This window comes from Papaver somniferum, chromosome 1, assembly GCF_003573695.1.
Source record: "Papaver somniferum cultivar HN1 chromosome 1, ASM357369v1, whole genome shotgun sequence".
In the NCBI taxonomy this organism is placed as follows: Eukaryota; Viridiplantae; Streptophyta; class Magnoliopsida; order Ranunculales; family Papaveraceae; genus Papaver; species Papaver somniferum.
Genome location: NC_039358.1, coordinates 87,956,696 through 87,976,826, shown reverse-complemented (window position 1 = coordinate 87,976,826; position 20,131 = coordinate 87,956,696). Strand labels below are relative to the sequence as shown.

The following is a 20,131-nucleotide window of genomic DNA, read 5'->3' as shown; positions in this document are numbered from 1 at the left end:
GTTGGTATAATGTCCGCCTGAATGGGGCGTCGGTATAATCAACGCCTGGCATGGGGCGTTGGTATAATGTCCGCCTGGATGGGGCGTTGGTATAATCAACGCCGGACACCAAATTTGAATGGGGCGTTGATATAGTCATGAACCCAAATTTGAAAAGTTTACAAAACTTTGGTTGGGGCGTTGTCTTTATCAACGCCCCATTTTTTTTTTTTTTTTTTTTTTTTGAACTCGGGCCAACGTATAATCTCCGTCCCACACACCAGGCGTTGCTATAGTTTACGCCCCATACAGGCGTTGTCTTTATCAACGCCCCATACCAGGCGTTATCTTTATCAACGCCCCATGTCAGGCGTAATCTTTATCTACGCTGGACGATGAAGCGGACTTTATATCAACGCGCGACCAAATTCACTCGTCACCCGCTACGTCACAGGACGGACTAAACCCAAATTTGATTTTTTTTTAGTCTTTGGTCTTTAGTTATGCTCGCACCACGGTGGACGCTCTAAAGCATGCATCACATTCTCCCACGGACAGTTAACTCAACAATATAGCGTATCCACAAATAAAAACACTCACATTTTGAGATTGATTGTTGATGATACAAACACATAGTAACTGAAAGTTGTATGCAACTAACTGCTCATAGCTTTAGGTTTAAAATGAGGACCCTTGTCATCCAATCTCAAATGGAAAAAAAATACAAATATTTAATGGTAGTACTTAAAAATTCTAAAAGAAACTTTTAGATTACCTGTTTATAAGCATGAATCCAAGGATCTCATCTTCTAATAGTTGCTTCGCTCACCAATCACTGCTATGATCCGACTCCTCCGCCTCACTTTCTCGTGACCTCCTAATATGTGTATCTTCTTCTCCTAATTGTTCCAATGAAACTAAGGTGTGTTTGTGAGGACATACTTGAGGAGATATGCCAGTAAAACCCATAAACCTGTGTGAGGATAAATCTATTGGATCGTATCTGAGACGGCCCTGATCATCATAATATAAAGCATTGCCGTATTTTGTAAAGGTGAATGGTTCTCTCTGGGAAAGACTGAGTTCTTTACTCCAACCCAATGACAGTTGTTCTCCCTGCTGTTTCTTATTTAATAGCCATACGTCAAAAAATTCTTCACCTTCTTCGGTGGATCGACTAACAGCATAGAATAAAATCCCATTAGAAACCCCTATCGCAATTTTATCATCACAGTCATTTTCCAGTAGCATTGGAGGTGGTGAAAGATTTTCAAGAAATTTTTCATCCGCCAAATCAAACACCACAATCTTTCCACTATCCCTCCAGTAAAGAGCTCCATTCGCAAACACACCAACTTCACCAGAACGTGAGTATAATGAGAAATTAAACTCTCCAATAAACCTCCATCCATTAACACTGCCAATAGTGTATACCTCCACCCTAACAGAATTAGGACCACAATAGTAAATTCTTACAAGTTTGTATTCATCTGTAGAAGGTAGGTAACCAAATCCTTTTGACAGATGAACATACCAACGATACTCATCATCATCAGTAAGAAAACAATATTCTTGTGTGATGGGGTTAAAAATACAAGCAATACCACCACGTTCATCATTTCGGCATTCATAAATACAAACCACCCCATTAAATGAACCAAGGACGATAAAGGAATCAAACATAGGGTTTAAGCAAAACATTGTCATTCTATCAATAGGTTTCTCCTCATTTTGAATCCAATTTTCATTATATTCGAAATAATAAAGGTTGTTATCAATGGGTTTCTCCTTAGGACGAATCCAATCATCAGTATAATTGAAAGAGTAAAGGTGGTTATTCTCGTGATTCCACAGATTTAAGTAAATATAGCTCAGCTTACTTTTACAAGGATGATTGAGATGAGTCAAGTGCTTTTGAGGGAATGATGGACGATCGATGAGATTCCTCATGTTACGCAGACCAATTTGCATTCTAATACTGATTCCGTATCTAAACGAGTTAAGATGTCGAAAATGATCTCTTCCGGAAGAAAATTGACGAACTTCTTCATCATTCAAAACATCGTTTTTTGATAAAGAAAGGTTTCAGATTCAATGAGAAACTGAAATTTTAAGGTTTGGGTGAAATGGTGATGCGAATAGGTTTTAGTTGAGGAAAAATGTGTAAGACGACTAAGATAGAGATGTGTTTGTTTATAGAGATAGAATTTTCTTTTTAGAAAGACGGATCTTTACCTACTAATTATAAAATAATCTAGAGCGCAAATGCTTAATTAAATATTGCATGAAATGCTGGATAATTAAAAATTCACTTCTGCAGAATTCTATTCCGACGATGTGTATTCCTTTTATAAACTGGTAAATGAAACACCACGGCAATAGTAAACTGGTAAATGAAGTGAAACACCACGACAATAGTGCCTGCTTCCATGCAGGAAACTTACAGATTTATGGAAGACTAACATGATTTAAAGACTATAAGTAAAAGAAAAAGAAAAAAAAGTGAAACAGCTAGATAAAGGTTATTTCCCAATTGAAAACAGAATGAACAGAATGAGAAAAGTTAATGCGAGGAGAGTTTCCAGCTGCCTTTGCTCATAGAAGAATCACGTTTTGGCTTCTGCATCAGTCTTAAAAGCATACTTCTCTTCAAAAGTATGCTTGTTTCGGTCTCTCCAAAGAACCCAAGCAACAACAGCATGAATAAGAGGCCAGACCATCTTCCATCTTGAGATAATCCTTTACCTTGTCAGCAAAAAGCGATATCACAAATGGACTTAGGAAACACCTAGGATCGTCTCTTTTTGGGGTTTAAATCATTCCAAACTCTTCTAGACACTTTACAGTGAATCAAGAGATGATTGATACTCTTTTCTTCGTCGCCACAAAGTATGCAAGAGCTGTGGAGCTGAATGCCTTTACGATTAAGCATATGAATAGTGTTGATCTTACCATGTACAGCCGTCCAAATAAAGAAGATTCTCTTTGGTGGAACAGAATTATTCCACACAAAGAAATCAGGAAAAGGCGGAGCAGACATACCTGAAATTGTATGATTGTAACAGGGCTTAAAACTTAAGTGACCAGTAGTTGTTAGTTTCCAGGTTCTAATATCAGCGGCATGATTCAGTTCAAGAGGAACTGACAGAATTAACCACAACAACTGCACCGATTCCACCATTCTAACCTCATTAAAATTAACGAGACGTCCAAAGACCAGTTGGAAACTTCACCTTCGGTTAAAGTACCATCTCTGATGCTTGTACATTTGTTACGCACCAGCTTGAAAAGAGAGGATAAAGATCACGCAAGGTCCTTGAACCTAATCAGTTACCAAACCAGAATGTAGTTTGGCCACCTGTGTTGATCTTAAAATTCGAGTTTGAATTAATGTGATGTGCAATCAAACCGGAACCAAAACCAGTGCCGAAAGAGGTGCAGTGACAGATTCCTGAGAATAGTTAAGCAGGCAGGATGAGATTGATGTGAAAGATAAGGTTCAACCACAGTGAAGAACATTGCAAAATGACAGTTACTCTAAATTTCCTTAAGACTACCAAGTGAGTAAGTGAGCACTCTATCACCACTAAGTTGTGTTACATATTACATAATATGTGTCATTTTTTCGGTCAAGCAATGTTACAAAACTAAAGAGTCACTCAGTATTTCTGAAGGGTCATATCTTCTTCATTCTGGAAATTCCAATCAAAGTAGACACAAATTACTGCACCAATTTTTGAAAATCCAAATAGTTCACATTCAACTACTTCAATGAGTTGTGTCTCAATAACATTTCTTGTCAGAAAAAAAGACTACCTTATACTAATGATAAATGTCTCACTTTCTATGATTTTGCCTGCATATAAGTTATTCAACTCCGGCTTACATAATACCAAATAAGTTACTAAAGCATGCAAAATATTCTCCCACTACAATTAGATCAAGTGACTAACAAATCTACAGCTTATCCACAAATAAAAATACTCACATAATCTGTATAAAACTGTCCGTAGCTCTAGGCTTATAATGAAAATACAATCTCAAAGTGAAACCAACACAGATATTTAGTGATACATGCACTACTTCAAAATACAAAAAGAAACTTTCAGATTACCTGTTTATAAGTACGTATTTAAGGATCTAATCTGCCGACAGTTGCTCCGTTAATCACTGTTGTCTGACTCCTGACTCCTCAACCTCTCGTGCCTTCATATTTTCTGTATCTTCTTCTCCTAATTGTTTCAATGAAATTAAGGTGTGCTTGTGAGGAAATACTTGACGACATATGTCACTAAAACTCATAAATATGTGTGAGGTTAAATCTGAACGGTAGTACTTGAGACGGCCCTGATCGTAAAATAAAGAGTGGCCACGGTTGGTAAAGGTAAATGGTTCTCTATGGGAAAGACTAAACTCTTTACTCCAACCAAATGACAGTTGTCCCCCCTGCTCTTTCTTATTTAATAGCCATACATCCAATAATCTTTCACCTTCTTCTGTGGTTTGATCAACACCATAAAACAAAATCCCATTACAAACTCCTATCGCAAATTCATCAATATCATCATCAACGTCTGGTAGCATTGGAGGTGGTGAAATATGTTCAAGAAACTTTGCATCAGCTAAATCAAATACCACAACCTTTCCTGAATCACCACGATTCCTCCAATGAAGAGCTCCATTGGCAAACACACCAACATTGTCATAATATGGGTGAAATGTGAAATCAAACTTTCCAACATTTCTCCATCCATTACCACTGCCAACAGTGTACACCTCCACCTCTAAGGAATTAAAGCCGTAAATCTGAACTACTTTGTATTCACTTGTAGAAGGTAGATAACCAAATCCCCAAGCCTCAACACACCCAGAACCTGGATATTCAGGAAGAATAACATATTCTTGTGTGATGGGGTTACAGATACAAGCAGGACCATAAAGGTCATCATTTTCGCGTCCAAAAATACAAATCAAACCATTAAACGAACCAAGAACGACATATGAATCAAATGTAGGGGTTAAACTAAACATTGTCATGCTATCACTGGGTTTTTGAATCCAATCCTAACTATAATCGAAATAGTAAAGTTGGTTATTCTCATGATTCCGCAAATTGAAGTATATATAGCTCAACTTACTTGAATTAGGAGGAAGATTGAGATGAGTTAAATGCAATTGAGCGAATGATGGATGATGAATGAGACGCTTCCACGATTTCCAAACCAATTTGCATTCTAATACTGATTCGGTAGTCAAACGAGTTAAGATGTTGAACATGATCTCTTCTGGAACAAAATTGATGAAATTCTTCGTCATGAAAAACACCGTTTTGGACGAAGGAAGGATTTAGTTTCGTTGAGAATTTGATATTTTAGGGTTTTGGTGGGAGGAATGTGTTTGGTAGGAAAAGAAATTTCGGGGAAAGATAAGTTTTGTTTACAGAGAGAGAAAATTCCGCACATCGAGCAACACCCAAATAGCAAGAGCTTCTCCAATGGTGTTGTATGTGTTTCCCAGGTGAAACCACAAACAAGACATCATTATTCCTATGTTAACTTAAATTTAGGAGGAAAAAATAATTCACCTCCACTGGCGTTGGTTGTGATCTTTTTTGAATTAACTGTAAATTGTATTTTTAGTAATTTTAAGATTACTGGGGTTGTCAATCTTTGGTTGGCTAGTAGGTGTCCTGCGGTTTTGGGAGAGTTTATTGCTAGTGCACCTTCAACCCCTTTACTTAAACCTGGAGGTGGTATTAGGCCCATTGCAGTTGGTACAGTTTGGCGCAGATTGGTCTCGAAAGTAGCTGTTGTCTCGGTTGGTAAGGATATGTCTACTTATTTGGGCGATTACCAATTCGGGGTTGGTATTCCTACTGGTGGGGAAAGTATTTTACATGTTGTAAATCGCCTACTGGAGATGAATGGTCACTCAGAGAAAATGTCAATGATGCTCATTGACTTTTCCAATGCCTTCAACATGGTGAGCAGATCGCAGCTCATCAAAGAGGTTCGCCTTCATTGTCCAGGTATTTCTCGTTGGGTAGAATTTTGTTACTCGAGGCCTGCCAAACTCTACTATGACCATTATATTTTGTCATCTGCACTTGGAGTTCAGCAAGGTGACCCCCTCGGTCCTCTGCTCTTTGCATTGACACTTCACCCCCTAGTGAAGACTATTGCTTCTCAATGCAAACTTGACTTGCACGCTTGGTACTTGGATGATGGTACAATTATTGGTGATACATTAGAGGTAGCTAAGGCTCTGAGCATAATAGAAACGGAAGGACCACGCAGGGGTTTACATCTTAATGTAAAGAAAACCGAAGTCTTTTGGCCTTCTACTGACCCCAGAAGCACAGCTGACGAAGTTTTCCCCGCTGATATTGGTAGACCTTCTAATGGTGTTAAACTATTGGGTGGACCGGTGAGTCTGGATTTGAACTTTATCAGTGATATGATGTTGAGCAGGGTGAATAAGACTGTTCAATTGATGTCTGCTATCAAGAAACTCAAAGACCCTCAAAGTGAGATGCTATTACTTCGCAATTGCACTGGAGTTTCTAGATTGTATTTTGCAATGTGTACTACCAATCCTGCAGCCTTACAATCTGCCACTGCCCTTTTTGATGATCACTTACTTAAGTACTTGAGACTTCTCATCACTGGTGATGGTGCGGGGTTTGGTCCTCTACATCAGCGACTATCTACCTTGCCCATCAAAGATGGTGGACTTGGCATTTACACCATGGCTGACACTAGCGCCTATTGTTGCCTTGCTTCTCAGTGTCAGACTACTTCGGTACAAAAGGTGATCCTTGGTAATTCATTCTCAACTGAAAAAGGCTCTGCTTATCAGTTTGCACTACAGAATTTTGCTCAGGCATGTGGCTTGCCTTCTACATACTGTGTCGATGATACTGCCCCCCCATCCATGCACTCCCTGGCAGTCACTTATTTTGCTGCAGTTAAGAAGCAAATCCCAGACCAATTTTCTATGTCCGCAAGAGATTCCATCATGTGGCAGTGCAACCGTATCAAGCATGCACAAGATTATTTAATGGATGTACCCATCATTGGGCTTAATCAGTGCCTTGGACCTTGACATTTTAGAGTTGTACTTTGCTATCGTCTTGGTATCCCATTGTTTGTTGAGAATGGCTTGTGCCCAAGTTGTAATAAAACCATGGACATCTTTGGTGATCATGCACTTCATTGTGCTAAGGATATAGGCCCCAAGTTTCGACATGATATTGTTCGTGATGTAGTCGTCGACATTTGCTTCAAAGCTAGTGTGCCTGCTCGTAAGGAAGTTTCTTTGGGATTTCTGACGAATGATGACAAAGAGCTGAAACCTGCTGATATTCTTGTGCTTAACTGGGAAGACGGAAAGGATGTTTGTATGGATGTCACTGGTGTTTCGCCCTTCGCAGGTGATGGAATTCGCTCTTTCGTCCCAGGGAAAGCTATATCTAATGCGGTTTCACGTAAGCACTCTAAATACTTGGACAAGTGTATTTCACATGGCCATGGATTGAGTGTTTTGGCTTTCTCTACTATAGGAGAGTTGGGTGACGATACTTTGTGTTTTTTCAAGCGTCTGAAGAATTGTTTAGTTAGTAACGACGCTAGTAGTGGTTTTGGTAGCTTTATTTTTCATAGATTAGGCGTTGTTATTCAAAAAGGTGTTGGAGCCCGGCTTGTTGCTAGGTTACCAACCAAAAGCTTTGTATAATGATTATAAAAATAATTAAAGAATTTTAAGATTTTATTAGAACTAAAAAAGGTTATTTGATATATTAGAATTAATTTTAGAGCATCTCCAATTGGTTGTGATGTGCTTCCTACGTGGTTGATATAGGAAGACATCCTTTGGAAAGTTAAAGTCTAATATTTCCATGGTTTTAGGAATTTCAGAAAGATGATTTCCAACCGTAAATCTAACTCCTTTAAAATTCTAAGCTCCTTAGGCTCCACGTTGAACGGTGACCGTCACCCACTCACAGAATTGCTCCGTTTCACTTTTCCTCAAAGGAGCGGAAAAAACGATTTTTACTCACAAAATTAACAAATTTATCCGAGAAAAATAAAAACAAAATTAAAGAAAAAAAAATCGGCAGACCAAAAAAAAAAGAAAAAAACCCTCTGAACGAAACCTAAAAATAATTATTCTCTTCCTCGCGTCTTTCCTCCCTGTTCTCCTTCGATTTATTTTATCTTAATTTTTCATTGTGTTATTGATTAACAGGATCGAATAAATAAGGCACATATATGTAACATCTTGAACCAATCCTTTTCTATTGGTAAACTCTAACTCTTTTTCTTTCCGTTTCTTTGTTTCTCTGAATCAATGAACCCTAATCCTTTCGTTTGCTCTTAAGTTGTTGTTGTTTGTTTTTTTTTTGATTTACTGAGTATAGATTGATCTTTAGGATTCTAAATATACATTTTTCTCTGCTTGCAGGTAACAGTGGATACTGGTAATTAATCATCCAAAATAAAAAAGAATTCTTCCCATAAGAAGAAATCCAGGATTGTTTAAATTTGCAGGGGTGGTTTTCACTTTTCCACGATTTTCACTGAAAAAGGTATGACCTTTACTACAAAACCCTAACCCTATTTTCCATTTCTCTATTTCCTTGTCACGATTAAAAGGAGAAGCCGGGAAGATTATTATGTTGTTTTTTTTATAATTAATGGTTTTCCTGTATTTTTTCCTGTATGATTTAGGGTTATAAGTATAGGCAGATCTCCATCAAGTAAGAAAATCATGATATCTGAATTGCAGTAATCATCTAATTTGTAGCTTTCAATAACCAACACAGATTTGTGTTTAGGTTGTATCATTGCGGAGGTTTCTTTTACCCTAATTCCATTATTCTCAAAGTTTTTACTTTTCTTAAAGTTTCCTAAAGATTTGTATTTCAATAATTTAATTGTTTATGTTTTGTTCTGGAATATCTTCTCTATAATCTTATGCTTATTCATGTTGTGTAAATGAATCTTTGATCTCAATACTATGCTCTAATATCTTCGTCGACAGGGTGTTGAATGATTTAGTTGGTCCAAAAACCAAAAGTATTTTTGTCCCAACAGAACAAAACAATAGATGCTGAAACGATATTCACACTATTTTTTCGGTAAGAGTTTCTTATGATAGAAAAAATTACCCTCTCCGTTGAACTGAAAGAATGGTAAAATACATTGTTTTTTTATTGCTTTTCATTGCACATTATTATATATATGTACATATGGTTCATGGATTAATAACCTAACTTATGGTTTGCGAGACAAAGATAGTAGATGTCGTGGTAAGTATGATTTCTGATCTTGTATTGATTGGTATTCTATTCTTCTACTTTCGGTGATTGGTTTCTAAGCTGTTACTAAATATACTCTACTTATATAGTATTGGTAATGGCTTTCGTTTGGTTGTATTTCTACGAGCAAGTCCTTTTTCTAAATCTCAGAACAAATTCTTTACCGTGCAGTGATAAATGCAGACATTCAGAGAGTGCTGCAGGCATGTGTAATAGGATGAACGAAAAGAGAAAGTATGTTCTACTTTTGAAATTTTATTTGTTTCTATCGTTATCGCTGAAAGTTTGTCCTCTATCATACCCCAGGTGGCAATTTTCCTAAACCTTAAATACAAAAACAATACATAATGCACCAGAAATTAGGCTTCTTTCATCATGATTCTTATGATTGTTCGTTGTTGATTTGGTACTAATTATTGTTTGTTCGGTTTTATTCTAGGGTTCCATGCTTCTGAGATAATTAGGGTTTTATGCTTCTGAGATAAAATTAAAAAAAGTTAGGGTTTCGATTGGAGATGATGAAGTTGATTTGTTGTTTTTGGAGGTGATTATAAAACCCCTCTAAACTCCACTCTGATTTTGGTCATTAACTTCCTTTTGGTTCAAGTTGATATTTAATTTGATTGACAGTGTCTTTTTATTTTGAGATTTAAGAAGCAAATAAAAATCAGAAAAAAAAAAAGCTTGACCAAGGTATCTAAGATTAGTGAGATTTTGCTTATTATGTTGATAAAAACTGTCTAATCTAATCAACTTTGCTGTTTGTTTACTAATTTTATGAGGTATTGATATTTTAACTGATTCTCTCTTCAATCTAATTGGTTCTGGTGATTAGTAATTAGTGAAGATTTATGTCATCTTATTCTGTTTTATAAGTATTCCCCATTAGGGTATGTCAACCCTAAATTGTGATTTCAATGATTAGACAAGAGTAGCCAAGATGTTATGTTTTCTGTTCTAAGTAGATTTCGACGATTTAATAGTTGGATTTCGGGTTGGTTTATGTATCCAGTACTTTGAATTCAAAATAAATCCACCAACTACTCTCTTTATCATCTGTCATAGGTAAGAAGCTATTTATTAAGAGCCGCGAAATTCTTAACGTTACTCTTAAATTTGGATCGTTGATTTTATGATCGTATTATTTGTGGAATAGTGAAATTGCCTCTTCACAATGTCCGACCAGTGTTTCTAAAAACCTTTGCGATTAAGAGATGTGGATTAAGAGAAGCAAAATTCTGAAACGTTATTCTTAAATTTTTAAATGTTATTCTTAAACATTGGATTGTTGTACTACATACCTAACTGATTGTTTCATTTTTGTTGGATACATTTTCATTTTTGTTGCACACATGTATCAAAGATCTTAATGTTATTATATGCAGGTAACAACAACTGGAATCCAAGATGACAATGGATGGTGGGAGAAACATTATTTCTTAAACGTAAAGCCAAGGTAAAATCCAGAAGCATAGATGGTGTTGCTGATTGTTTTGGTTTCATTTTCATGTTAACCAATGTGGGAGAGTTCTTTTGTATTTATTCGTCTCATAACATTTGAGAAATTTTAGATTATTAGAGAAAAGTTTCTTTTGTTCTCATTTCTTTTTGGGACCTTTTCCTTGGATTCGTACTGCACATGAATTCTACACGGGTAATAACAATCCATAGTTAGGTAACTTACTACCAAACATCTCTGCATCAAGAAAATTTAGCATCCCTTCAAGTCCTACGTTATATTTCTTGGGGTTTTGGTGGATTGGTTTCTTGAAAATTACAATAGTTTGCGATGTTGATTCTTATTATTTTTGACCTTGCTATCTGAAGGATATTTCTGCATATGTTTACTTCATCCTAGGAATGATAGCTCGACTTGAGTTGGCTGCATGAGAGAAAGCAATGTAGTAATCTCGACTATCTTGGAATACTGCATGTCAGTCAGGTACTATAAATTTATATTTTTTTTCGTTAACGAATTTTACTGTTGCAATCAGGAATGATATAATAGTTGGGTACTTGAACATTTTAATTATCTATATGATAATCTCAATATACTTAAGTAGAGCATCTTAGGAGATCGACTCTAACTGATATTGTGTTTAGCTAAATGGTCCTTAATTATACATGGATCATTCTCGAGGCTTTATGTGACGCTTCTTACTATTAAATTATCAGGGTCCAAGGTAGCTATATTATGACATTTTTCATGATAGGGCGAGGCGAAGCCGAGCTTTACCAAATAAAATGGGGACTAGGGCGAGGCGAAGCCGAGTTTTACCAAATCAAATGGGGACTTGGGCGAGGCGGAGCCGAGCTTTACCAAATCAAATGGGGACTTGGTCGAGGCGAAGCCGAGCTTTACCAAATCAAATGGGGACTTCTGCGAAGCGAAGCCGAGCTTTACCAAATCAAAGAAAGAGGCAGTGATGCATTGTATTTGTAGTTTGTAGTTGTAGATTGAATTGGTGAACCAAATTTGCGAAGCTGCCCGGAAAAAATCTAGTATCTTTTACATTGGTAAGAAACTTTTAAGCCTTTGATTTTAAAATTAAATATTTAATTTAATTGTTAATAACCGTAGATACTAGTGACTAGGATGTTTACATCCTCTACAAGAACCTCTAAGAGCATCTCCAACAGTAGGTCAAAAAAATCCTACATGGATGTCATTGCTAGACCCCCATTTATTTAGATTTTATCTCTGGATCTTAATAACACCCTTTATACTAAAAATCATCTCCAGCAGTTAAGGTTATACAATGAATTTTAGATTTAGATAAATATTAAAAAATAAATATTTAGCTTGATTCCATATTAAAAAATATTTTTTTAAAATAAAATTGATGACATGGAATTAGTTAAGCGTCATCCCGAAGGTGTAGTTAAGAATTTCTTTAACACCTTGGTATTTAGTATTTGATCCCTCCTAGTTTATAGGACCTAACCATTGGAGATGCTTTTATACTAAATGGGGGTCTAAAATCCTATATGTTCTTTTTAAAAAAAATATTTTCACCCTCTGTTGGAGATGCTCTAAAACTAGAGGATGAGTTTAAGGATGTGTTAGTAACTACCTTACACATCACCCTTATATTTAATCCTCACATTCCCGTTGGAGAAGGATTTTTGTTAAAAACTTGAAAAATCTTATGTGGCCTTATTATTAGGAAATTGAGGATGTCCCATTGGAGATGCTCTTAGTTAAGCAAAAGCTTAGAGCTTATCCAATGGTGGTTGTGTGTGTTTCCTATGTGGCAACACAAACAAGACATCTTCATACCATTTTTTCCTTAAATTTAGGGAGGAAAAATAAATTATCTCCAATGGTGTTGTTTGTGATTTTTTATGGATTAAATCTATTTTTTATTTTTAGAAATTTTTAGATTTTACTAGAGCTAAAAAAAGGTTATTTAATATATTGGAATTAATTTTAATAAGCAAAAGCTTACTAGGATACCTCAACATTGTCAAGGTGAATGTCTAAGATCTTCTCCAATGGAATGTATGTGATGATAAATGTCTAAGTCCAAATACGATACACATTGATTTTCCCTAAAATTCTTCTCCAACCCAATTTCTTAAATCAATGTGAAGATGACATGGATTAATTTTTGTTAGACATTGTCAAGGTGAAGCTCAAGTTTTAGACATTCACCTTGACAATGTCAAGCTATTCTAGTAAGCTTTTACTTAACTAAAATTAATTCCAATATATTAATAACCATTTTTAGTTCTAATAAAATCTTAAAATTATTAAAAATAAAATTTACATTTAATTAAAAAAAGATCACAAATAACACCATTGGAGATGAATTATTTTTTCCCCCTAAATTTAAGTTAACATTGGAATAAGGATGTCTTGTTTGTGATTCCACCTAGGAAACACACACAACACCATTGGAGAAGCTCTAAAACTTGACATTCATCTTGACAATGTCTAATAAAAGTTAAGCCATGTCATCTTCACATTGATTAAGAAATTGGGGTTGGAGAAGAATTTATGGAAAATGAATGTCTATCCTATGTGGACTTAGACATCTACCTTCACATACATTCATTGGAAAAGCTCTTATTAGGATAGCTTTACATTGTCAAGACGAATGTCTAAAACTTGACATTCACCTTGACAATGTCTAACAAAAATTAAGCCATGTCATCTTCACATTGTTTAAGAAATTGGGGTTGGAGAAGAATTTTAGGGAAAATGAATGTGTATCCTATATGGACTTGGACATTTATCTTCACATACATTCCATTGGAGAAGCTCTAAGAACCAAATATTCCATCCAAAAACGATTAGATATCACTTCCGAGATGACTTTTGGTGGAAATCTGACCGTAGATTCTAGAAAGTATGTCCCCAATCCTTTCTCTCTAAATGGAAAGTCTTTTGTTGTTCGGCAGTGCTACACTTCCCCCACTAATTTCTACTACATCGGGTTTCAAATTTTAGCCCATTGATCCCTTAGATTCAGATTAACAGGGACCTTTTGTGTGGCGGAGTCTATGGAGTAGAAGAGTAGGACGAAAGAGACAGAAAATCGTGGTGTATTCTCAAGTCTCTTTTCTCTTGGAGAGGATTTAGTCAGGGGAGGATAGAATCCTCGCTAGAAAAAAAGCGAAAAGCGTGAATCAGATCTTCGCTTTCATATTTCTTTTCCAATTTCAAATCAATAGTTAAACCTAATGTGGGATCACTTTATGTATTTAAAATCATAAAAGTGAGGAATTAATCCTCGCCCAAATATTGTATTCAATTTAATATTAATGTATGCAGGACCACTTGATATATTAAAAAAATTTAAATCCTAAAAGCGAGGATTTAATCCTTGCTCATGTTAAACTTCTCTCTGTCATCGCTAGACTCGAGCCTTTCCCCGTGCTTACGTGACACCACTGTACAATTCACTCCTTCCCTTCTCCACTAGATTCAGCCTTAGACCACTATCTCCATGACACCTCATTGTGGAAAATTGTAGGGGACATGGGTGGGGGATAGCTAGCATTTCCGTTTTTCTCTCGTCGTTTTTTGTTGAGATTGGCTCCTTTTGGAGCAGATATGTGCAACCTTGGTTCTCTAATGATTTCGTAAATACCCTCTTTTTGGTTAATAGTTATAATTACCTTTGATTTGTGTTTCAATTTCTGTTTCGAGTGTACAATAAAAACCTTTTAAATCGATAGCCTTGGACCTAAGTGAGAGAGATTATTTATTTAACTAGTTAAATTTAATCTTGTGTAAGCTTAGTCAGGATCATTGAATCCTTTTAATTTAACGAATACTAAATTTAAGGTGTTTTTAATGTATTTGGTTTCAATCTTAGGGTTGGTTCTGTGCTTTTTGGGGTTTGCTGGTTAGGAGTTTTGGTTTGTGATTAGAAAAGAGATCACATCATATCACTATCTTCAGCACTGAAACTTCTCCGACAACTAGGTAATGTTTTTATTCGGATATTATGGTTAGTTTTAAGATTGTCTGGTCTGCTTTGCTACTTTCTATTTTAGATCTTGTGGTTTGCTTTGTAATAGTTTCTTAATTCTATGTCACAATCTGTTCGGCATCAGCTCCAAGTTTGGTGATGAATTTCTCTGTCAGGTACAGGAGTTCCGACGATTTATTTGGCTAGTTCATTGTTTTACTGTCAAAGAAAAATTAAGCTCAACCATCTTCTTGTTGTAGCCTTCAGTTTTTTGTAACAAAAAATTATTCTCGGGTTATGGATCTTGTGTCACCGATCCAAGCTTCCCGTATGTAAGTGGGCATTATTGTTCGACTACTGGTTACTTGTGATTCTGATAACTGAGGTTCTGTTATTAGAGATTTGTTGCTTGGTCCGGTGTGAGAGTGATTTGCAGTTAGTTCTATGTAATTTGTTTATCATGTAACTTTCGGATTTAATACCTGTTTATTTATTTATTTTAAAAAAGGTCTAAGTATTGACAGTTCAAGTCATCGATACACAACATTTGACAGTCAACCCTCAAAGCATTGAATGTCTGCTACCCAGGTAATAAGCTTTCAATTTATTTCTTTTTCTTTTTTTCCGTAAGAATAGAGATTTATTGCAATGGGATTTTAAGGAATTAGATAACTAATTTAACTCTAGCATACTTTGCCAAAACATCAGCACAGTAGTTTGTGTCTCTTTACCAGCTTCTGAGTCTACCTTAATTCCTTCTTTAGAAGAGCCTCCTAAGTTGGACCTTAAACCACTACCAGATACCCTGAAGTATGTGTTTTTAGGCCCGTCTGTGACTTTACCTGTGATTATTGCTTCCGAATTGGATAGTGATCAGGAAAGTAGGCTAGTGACCGTACTTCAAGACAATAAGGAAGCTTTAGGGTGGACTATAACATACATTAAGGGTATAATTCCTACTCCCTCCGTTCCACTTTAGATGATGTTTTTGGAGTTTTCACGCAGATTAAGTAATGGAGAGAGATATAAAAAAATTCTACTTATGACCTTGTGAAAAGTCCACAAACATTAATTGCTATTTGTGTGTTTAAAAATAAACTTATGGTTCCAAGACAAAATGTGAGGGTATTGATGGTAGTTTTGTGGAAAAAATATAAAAACTATCAAGTAATATGGAACAAAAAAGTAACCCTAAACACTCATCTAAAATGGAAAGGAGGGAGTACTATTTATATGCATCAGATTCATTTAGAGGATAACTCCAAACCTTCTAGGGAGATGCAATGTCGACTAAACCCTAACATGAAAGAGATAGTTCGAACAAAGGTGCTTAAGTTATTAGACGCATGTATTATCCACCTAATTTCAGTCAGTAACTGGGTCATCCCCGTTCAGGCGGTTCTAAAGAAATCAGGTATCACTGTAGTCCAAAATCATACCAATGAGTTAATCCCGACCCGAGTGACCACGAGATGGCGTGTTTGTATTGACTATAGAAAATTGAACAATGTCAGAATGAAGGATCACTTTCCCATTCCTTTTATTGACCAAATGCTAGAGTAATTATCTGGACATAGTCATTATTTGTTTTTAGATGGTTATTCTGGATATAATCAGATCGTTATGTCTCAGAAGACCAAAAGAAAAGCAATTTTACCTATCCCTTTGGTACGTTTGCTTATAGACGCATGTCTTTCGGGTTGCACAATGCCCTTGGGACTTTTCATGTTGTATGATGAGCATATTTTAAGATATGGTAAAATGATTTTTAGAGGTCTTTATTAATGATATTTCAATATTTGGTCCATCTTTCGATGAGTGCTTGCATCATTTGACATTAGTGTTGCTTAGGTGTAAGAAACAAATTTAGTACTTAATTGGGAAAAATGTCATTTCATAGTTAAATCGGAAAATATTTTAGGCATTATCATATCCTCAAAGGATATATAGGTAGATAAAGCCAAAGTTGACCTTATTAAGACTATACAGGTCAAGAACCGTAAGAGAAACTAGGTTATTATAGGGGAATGCATGTTTTTATTGTCGATTCATTAAGGATTTTAGCTTGATTTATGTTGAGTTTGTATTTGATGATGATTGTTTAGAGGATTTTGAGAAGCTTAGGACTTTACTCACCACCGCCCCCATTGTCCAGATACCGAACTGGACTATGTTTTGAGATCATGTGTGATGCTTCAGATTACGCCATAGGTGTTGTGTTAGGTCAGCGAGAAAAAAAGTTACTTCATGTGATTTTATATACTAGAAAAACTATGAATGATGCCCAACTGAACTACACAACTAGCAAGAAGGAAATGTTAGCCATCGTTCTTACCTTGGATAAGTTTATATCCTACCTGTTAGGTTTTAAGGTCATAATCTTTACCGATTATGTTGCTTTGATATATCTTCTATCTAAGAAGGATACTAAACCTAGATTGATTAGATGGACTTTTGTTACAACAATGTTCTCTAGATATTAGAGACAAAAAAGGTTCAGAAAATATAATAACAGACCATTTGTCTAAGTTAGTTGTTGATTCCCCTAATAATTATCCTTTCGTGAGGGATAACTTTCCCGACGAACAAGTGTTCTTTGTTTCCTGGTTACCTCTGTATGCGAATATAGTGAACTATCTTGTTACTGATCGAACGTCCCAACATTTGGGTAAACAAGATCGTTCTAGGTTTCTAACCGAGGTTAAGCACTTCTTTTGGGACGATCTCTGTTTAAGTATTGTCCAGACCAGATTATTAGGAGATGTATACCTAAGAGTGACAAGTTCAGTATTATTTCCTTTTGTCATGATCGTGGAGGTCACTTTAGTGCTAAGAAGACTGCTGCTAAGATATTACAATGTGGATTCTACTGGCCTTCGTTGTTTAAAGACTCCACAATCACTGTGTTACTTGGGAGCGTTTCCAAAAGTTATGAATCATTTTCCTTAGAAATACGATGCCTTTAAACCCTATTTTAGTTATTGATGTCTTTGATGTGTGGGTGCCATTGATTTTATATGTCCATTTCCTAATCCTTTTGGTGGTTATATTTAAATACTTATCGTTGTAGACTATGTGTCTAAAGAGAAAATCCTTCATTATTATATGGAAACGTGTTAGTTTCTTTTACATTATGATTTGATTAAGGGCTTTTTAATAAAGTGCCCATGTTTTTGTCATATATTTAAGAAACTGGCCGTTATTTTGAATCTTCATATAAAGTGGCCGATATTGATATTTGTCGTCCCGTTTTTTTCAAAAAACGGGTAACTGATGTTATCTGTCTACGTGTCAGTTATCCTACTTAGGAAAACACATATGAACCCCTCTCATGAAGTGCCTCGACCTAGTCAAACCCGTATCAAGAGATTGAGTTACTACCTAGTTAAACCATGACCAGTTCATCGTCTTCTTCCCAAAACTGTAACGTGTTCTTCCCAAAAGTGAATCCAATAAATCATTAGCAGAAACCCTAGCAACCAAATACACAAATAAACTCATACTCAGATTAAATAGATTTATCAATGAAAGCCCTAACAGAACCTTCGGATTCCATACAAATTCAACATGCAAAACATTACAATTAATTTTTGTTGATTATGTCAAATTAAAAAAATCAAACCAAAAAAAACTCAAAGGTTATTCTCCATTAAATCACTGAAAAAAACTCAAACCCTTGAGTGATTCTTAATTCCCCAATTTCTCAAGGACCGAAAAATCTCCACTAACATTTTAGCTTCACTAAATTCTCAAGAACCCTAATTTAGAAAAATATTCAGATTAACATTTGATTTAATTGAGTAATCATCAAATCATAAATAAAATACAACAACCCACACAATTAAGAACATACCAATTAACAATGGTTGAGATAGAGGGGTTTTGTCCGTGATAAAATTCAAATCGTCCCTTTGTTGCAATCTATGAATCTCTTTCATATCTCACTTATTCTTGTTGTGAACTTGAATTCGAAGAAAACCCAACTCCCAAAACCCACTGAAACTCTTAAGACTCATCAATCTTCACCATACTCCAGAAAAAAGAACCCAATACCTAGACTGATTTCTCAAATCGGAAAATCCATTCTTCCCCTTTTGTAACATAACTCAAAAATTAACACTTCCAAGCCTATCGATTCATCGTTAACTGATCTCTTGGTTTATAATTAGTTGCTATCAATCTGTAGCCCTAGATGTAGCAGAAAGAATGACGACGGAGAATCGAGAGAGAAAACAAAGATGGGAAGAAATATGAAGAGATAACACCAACCCATCTCCTATATGGGTAAGGCTATAGCCGTAATTTCAAAAGGCGAGTTTGACTTTGTCAATGCCTTAGACTAAATTGGTGGGTCCAGGTGTTATATTTTGACAGAAAGACCAGTTTATAGAAGATTTAATTTTTGTGGCCGGTTTATTAAATATATGGGCGGAAGCTGGTCAACTTATTAATTTGCACTTTGATTAATGTCGGTGAATCGGTCTTTAGTCATTTTTCGAACAACAAATCATTACAAGTGATGGAGATAAATGATTTACATAATGGAAAATCTAATATCTTATAAAAAAGAGTATCTAGAATAATTGGAAAAATGGAAACAAGACCTGGAGAGATTTCAGTCATGCCTAAAAATGAAAGAAGAAGGACCTAAACAGATTCCAGATCACCCATGTATCATGAACATATCGGTGAAGGCTAGATAAGCTACAGTTACACTTACACCAATCTGCCATCAAATAGTCAGAGGTACTCGTAATCTACTATGAAAAAATGATATGAAAATAGTTCAGCGCCACAAAAATCACCTTGTCTATATGTTAACACTAGTTCTCTCGTAGCATTTGCTCGCATATGAACTAGTAGCGAGATAATTCGGCTGAATGGTTCAACGCCACAAAAATCACCTTTTCGCGGAATAGTTCAGTGCATCTAGATTTATTTTTTGATCTGGCGGCTGAGATTGGTTGTGCTGAACCATTCAGCGCTGGGCGTTGTTTGATTCTGCGACTAGCGTGTTAGATTGGCACTACCATAGAACTTAGGAGGTTGTCTTAGCTGACGTGAACTGCTAATCTAGCTGCTAGATTAGCACACCATAGGACTAAGCCTTAGGATAGTCAGATATTTCATGTCGAGGCCTAGCTATTAACCCAAGAATCTTTTCTTGTAGCTTACATGCTAAGTTTGAGAGCCACCTACAGGGAAATACTATGGTGCGGAACAATATTCCTAAAATTTCGACATTTTTAAGGTCGTAAAAGGCGAACCAAGAAAAATACCATTACCAGATGTTTAGTATCCCGCCAATTCCTACTAGTTACAAATCCTAAAATTACAAAATGCAGAGATGAGACCGTCTGTGCCTTGGTTGGATACTATGACTCTTCCATAGCAATTATAACGATGACAATCG

The 20,131-nt window shown here is 35.8% G+C and overlaps 2 protein-coding genes and 1 long non-coding RNA gene across 4 annotated transcripts; all 3 read right to left on the bottom strand.

Annotated features, from left to right (window-relative positions):
• Window positions 1-804: 804 nt before the first annotated feature.
• On the bottom strand, window positions 805-1,929 carry LOC113347221 (F-box/kelch-repeat protein At3g06240-like). Its single transcript, XM_026590830.1, has one exon. The coding sequence runs from the start codon at window positions 1,927-1,929 to the stop codon at window positions 805-807; it is 1,125 nt and encodes a 374-aa protein (XP_026446615.1).
• A 437-nt stretch (window positions 1,930-2,366) lies between these two features.
• LOC113293734 lies at window positions 2,367-5,497 on the bottom strand. 2 transcript variants are annotated; one of them, XM_026542279.1, is made up of 4 exons: window positions 5,118-5,497; window positions 4,094-4,853; window positions 3,213-3,430; window positions 2,367-3,021 (listed from the first exon to the last, which is right to left on the bottom strand). In XM_026542279.1, the coding sequence occupies exons 1-2, from the start codon at window positions 5,293-5,295 to the stop codon at window positions 4,147-4,149; spliced, it is 885 nt and encodes a 294-aa protein (XP_026398064.1). In that variant the 5' UTR covers window positions 5,296-5,497; the 3' UTR covers window positions 2,367-3,021; window positions 3,213-3,430; window positions 4,094-4,146. The 2 variants fall into 2 exon arrangements, with proteins under 2 accessions (XP_026398064.1, XP_026398061.1); XM_026542276.1 differs by having other exon boundaries at window positions 2,367-3,430.
• A 12,299-nt stretch (window positions 5,498-17,796) lies between these two features.
• On the bottom strand, window positions 17,797-18,955 carry LOC113331025. The gene is made up of 2 exons (XR_003350635.1): window positions 18,572-18,955; window positions 17,797-18,190 (listed from the first exon to the last, which is right to left on the bottom strand). It is a non-coding gene; the product is annotated as an uncharacterized LOC113331025 (long non-coding RNA).
• Between the last annotated feature and the right edge of the window lie 1,176 nt (window positions 18,956-20,131).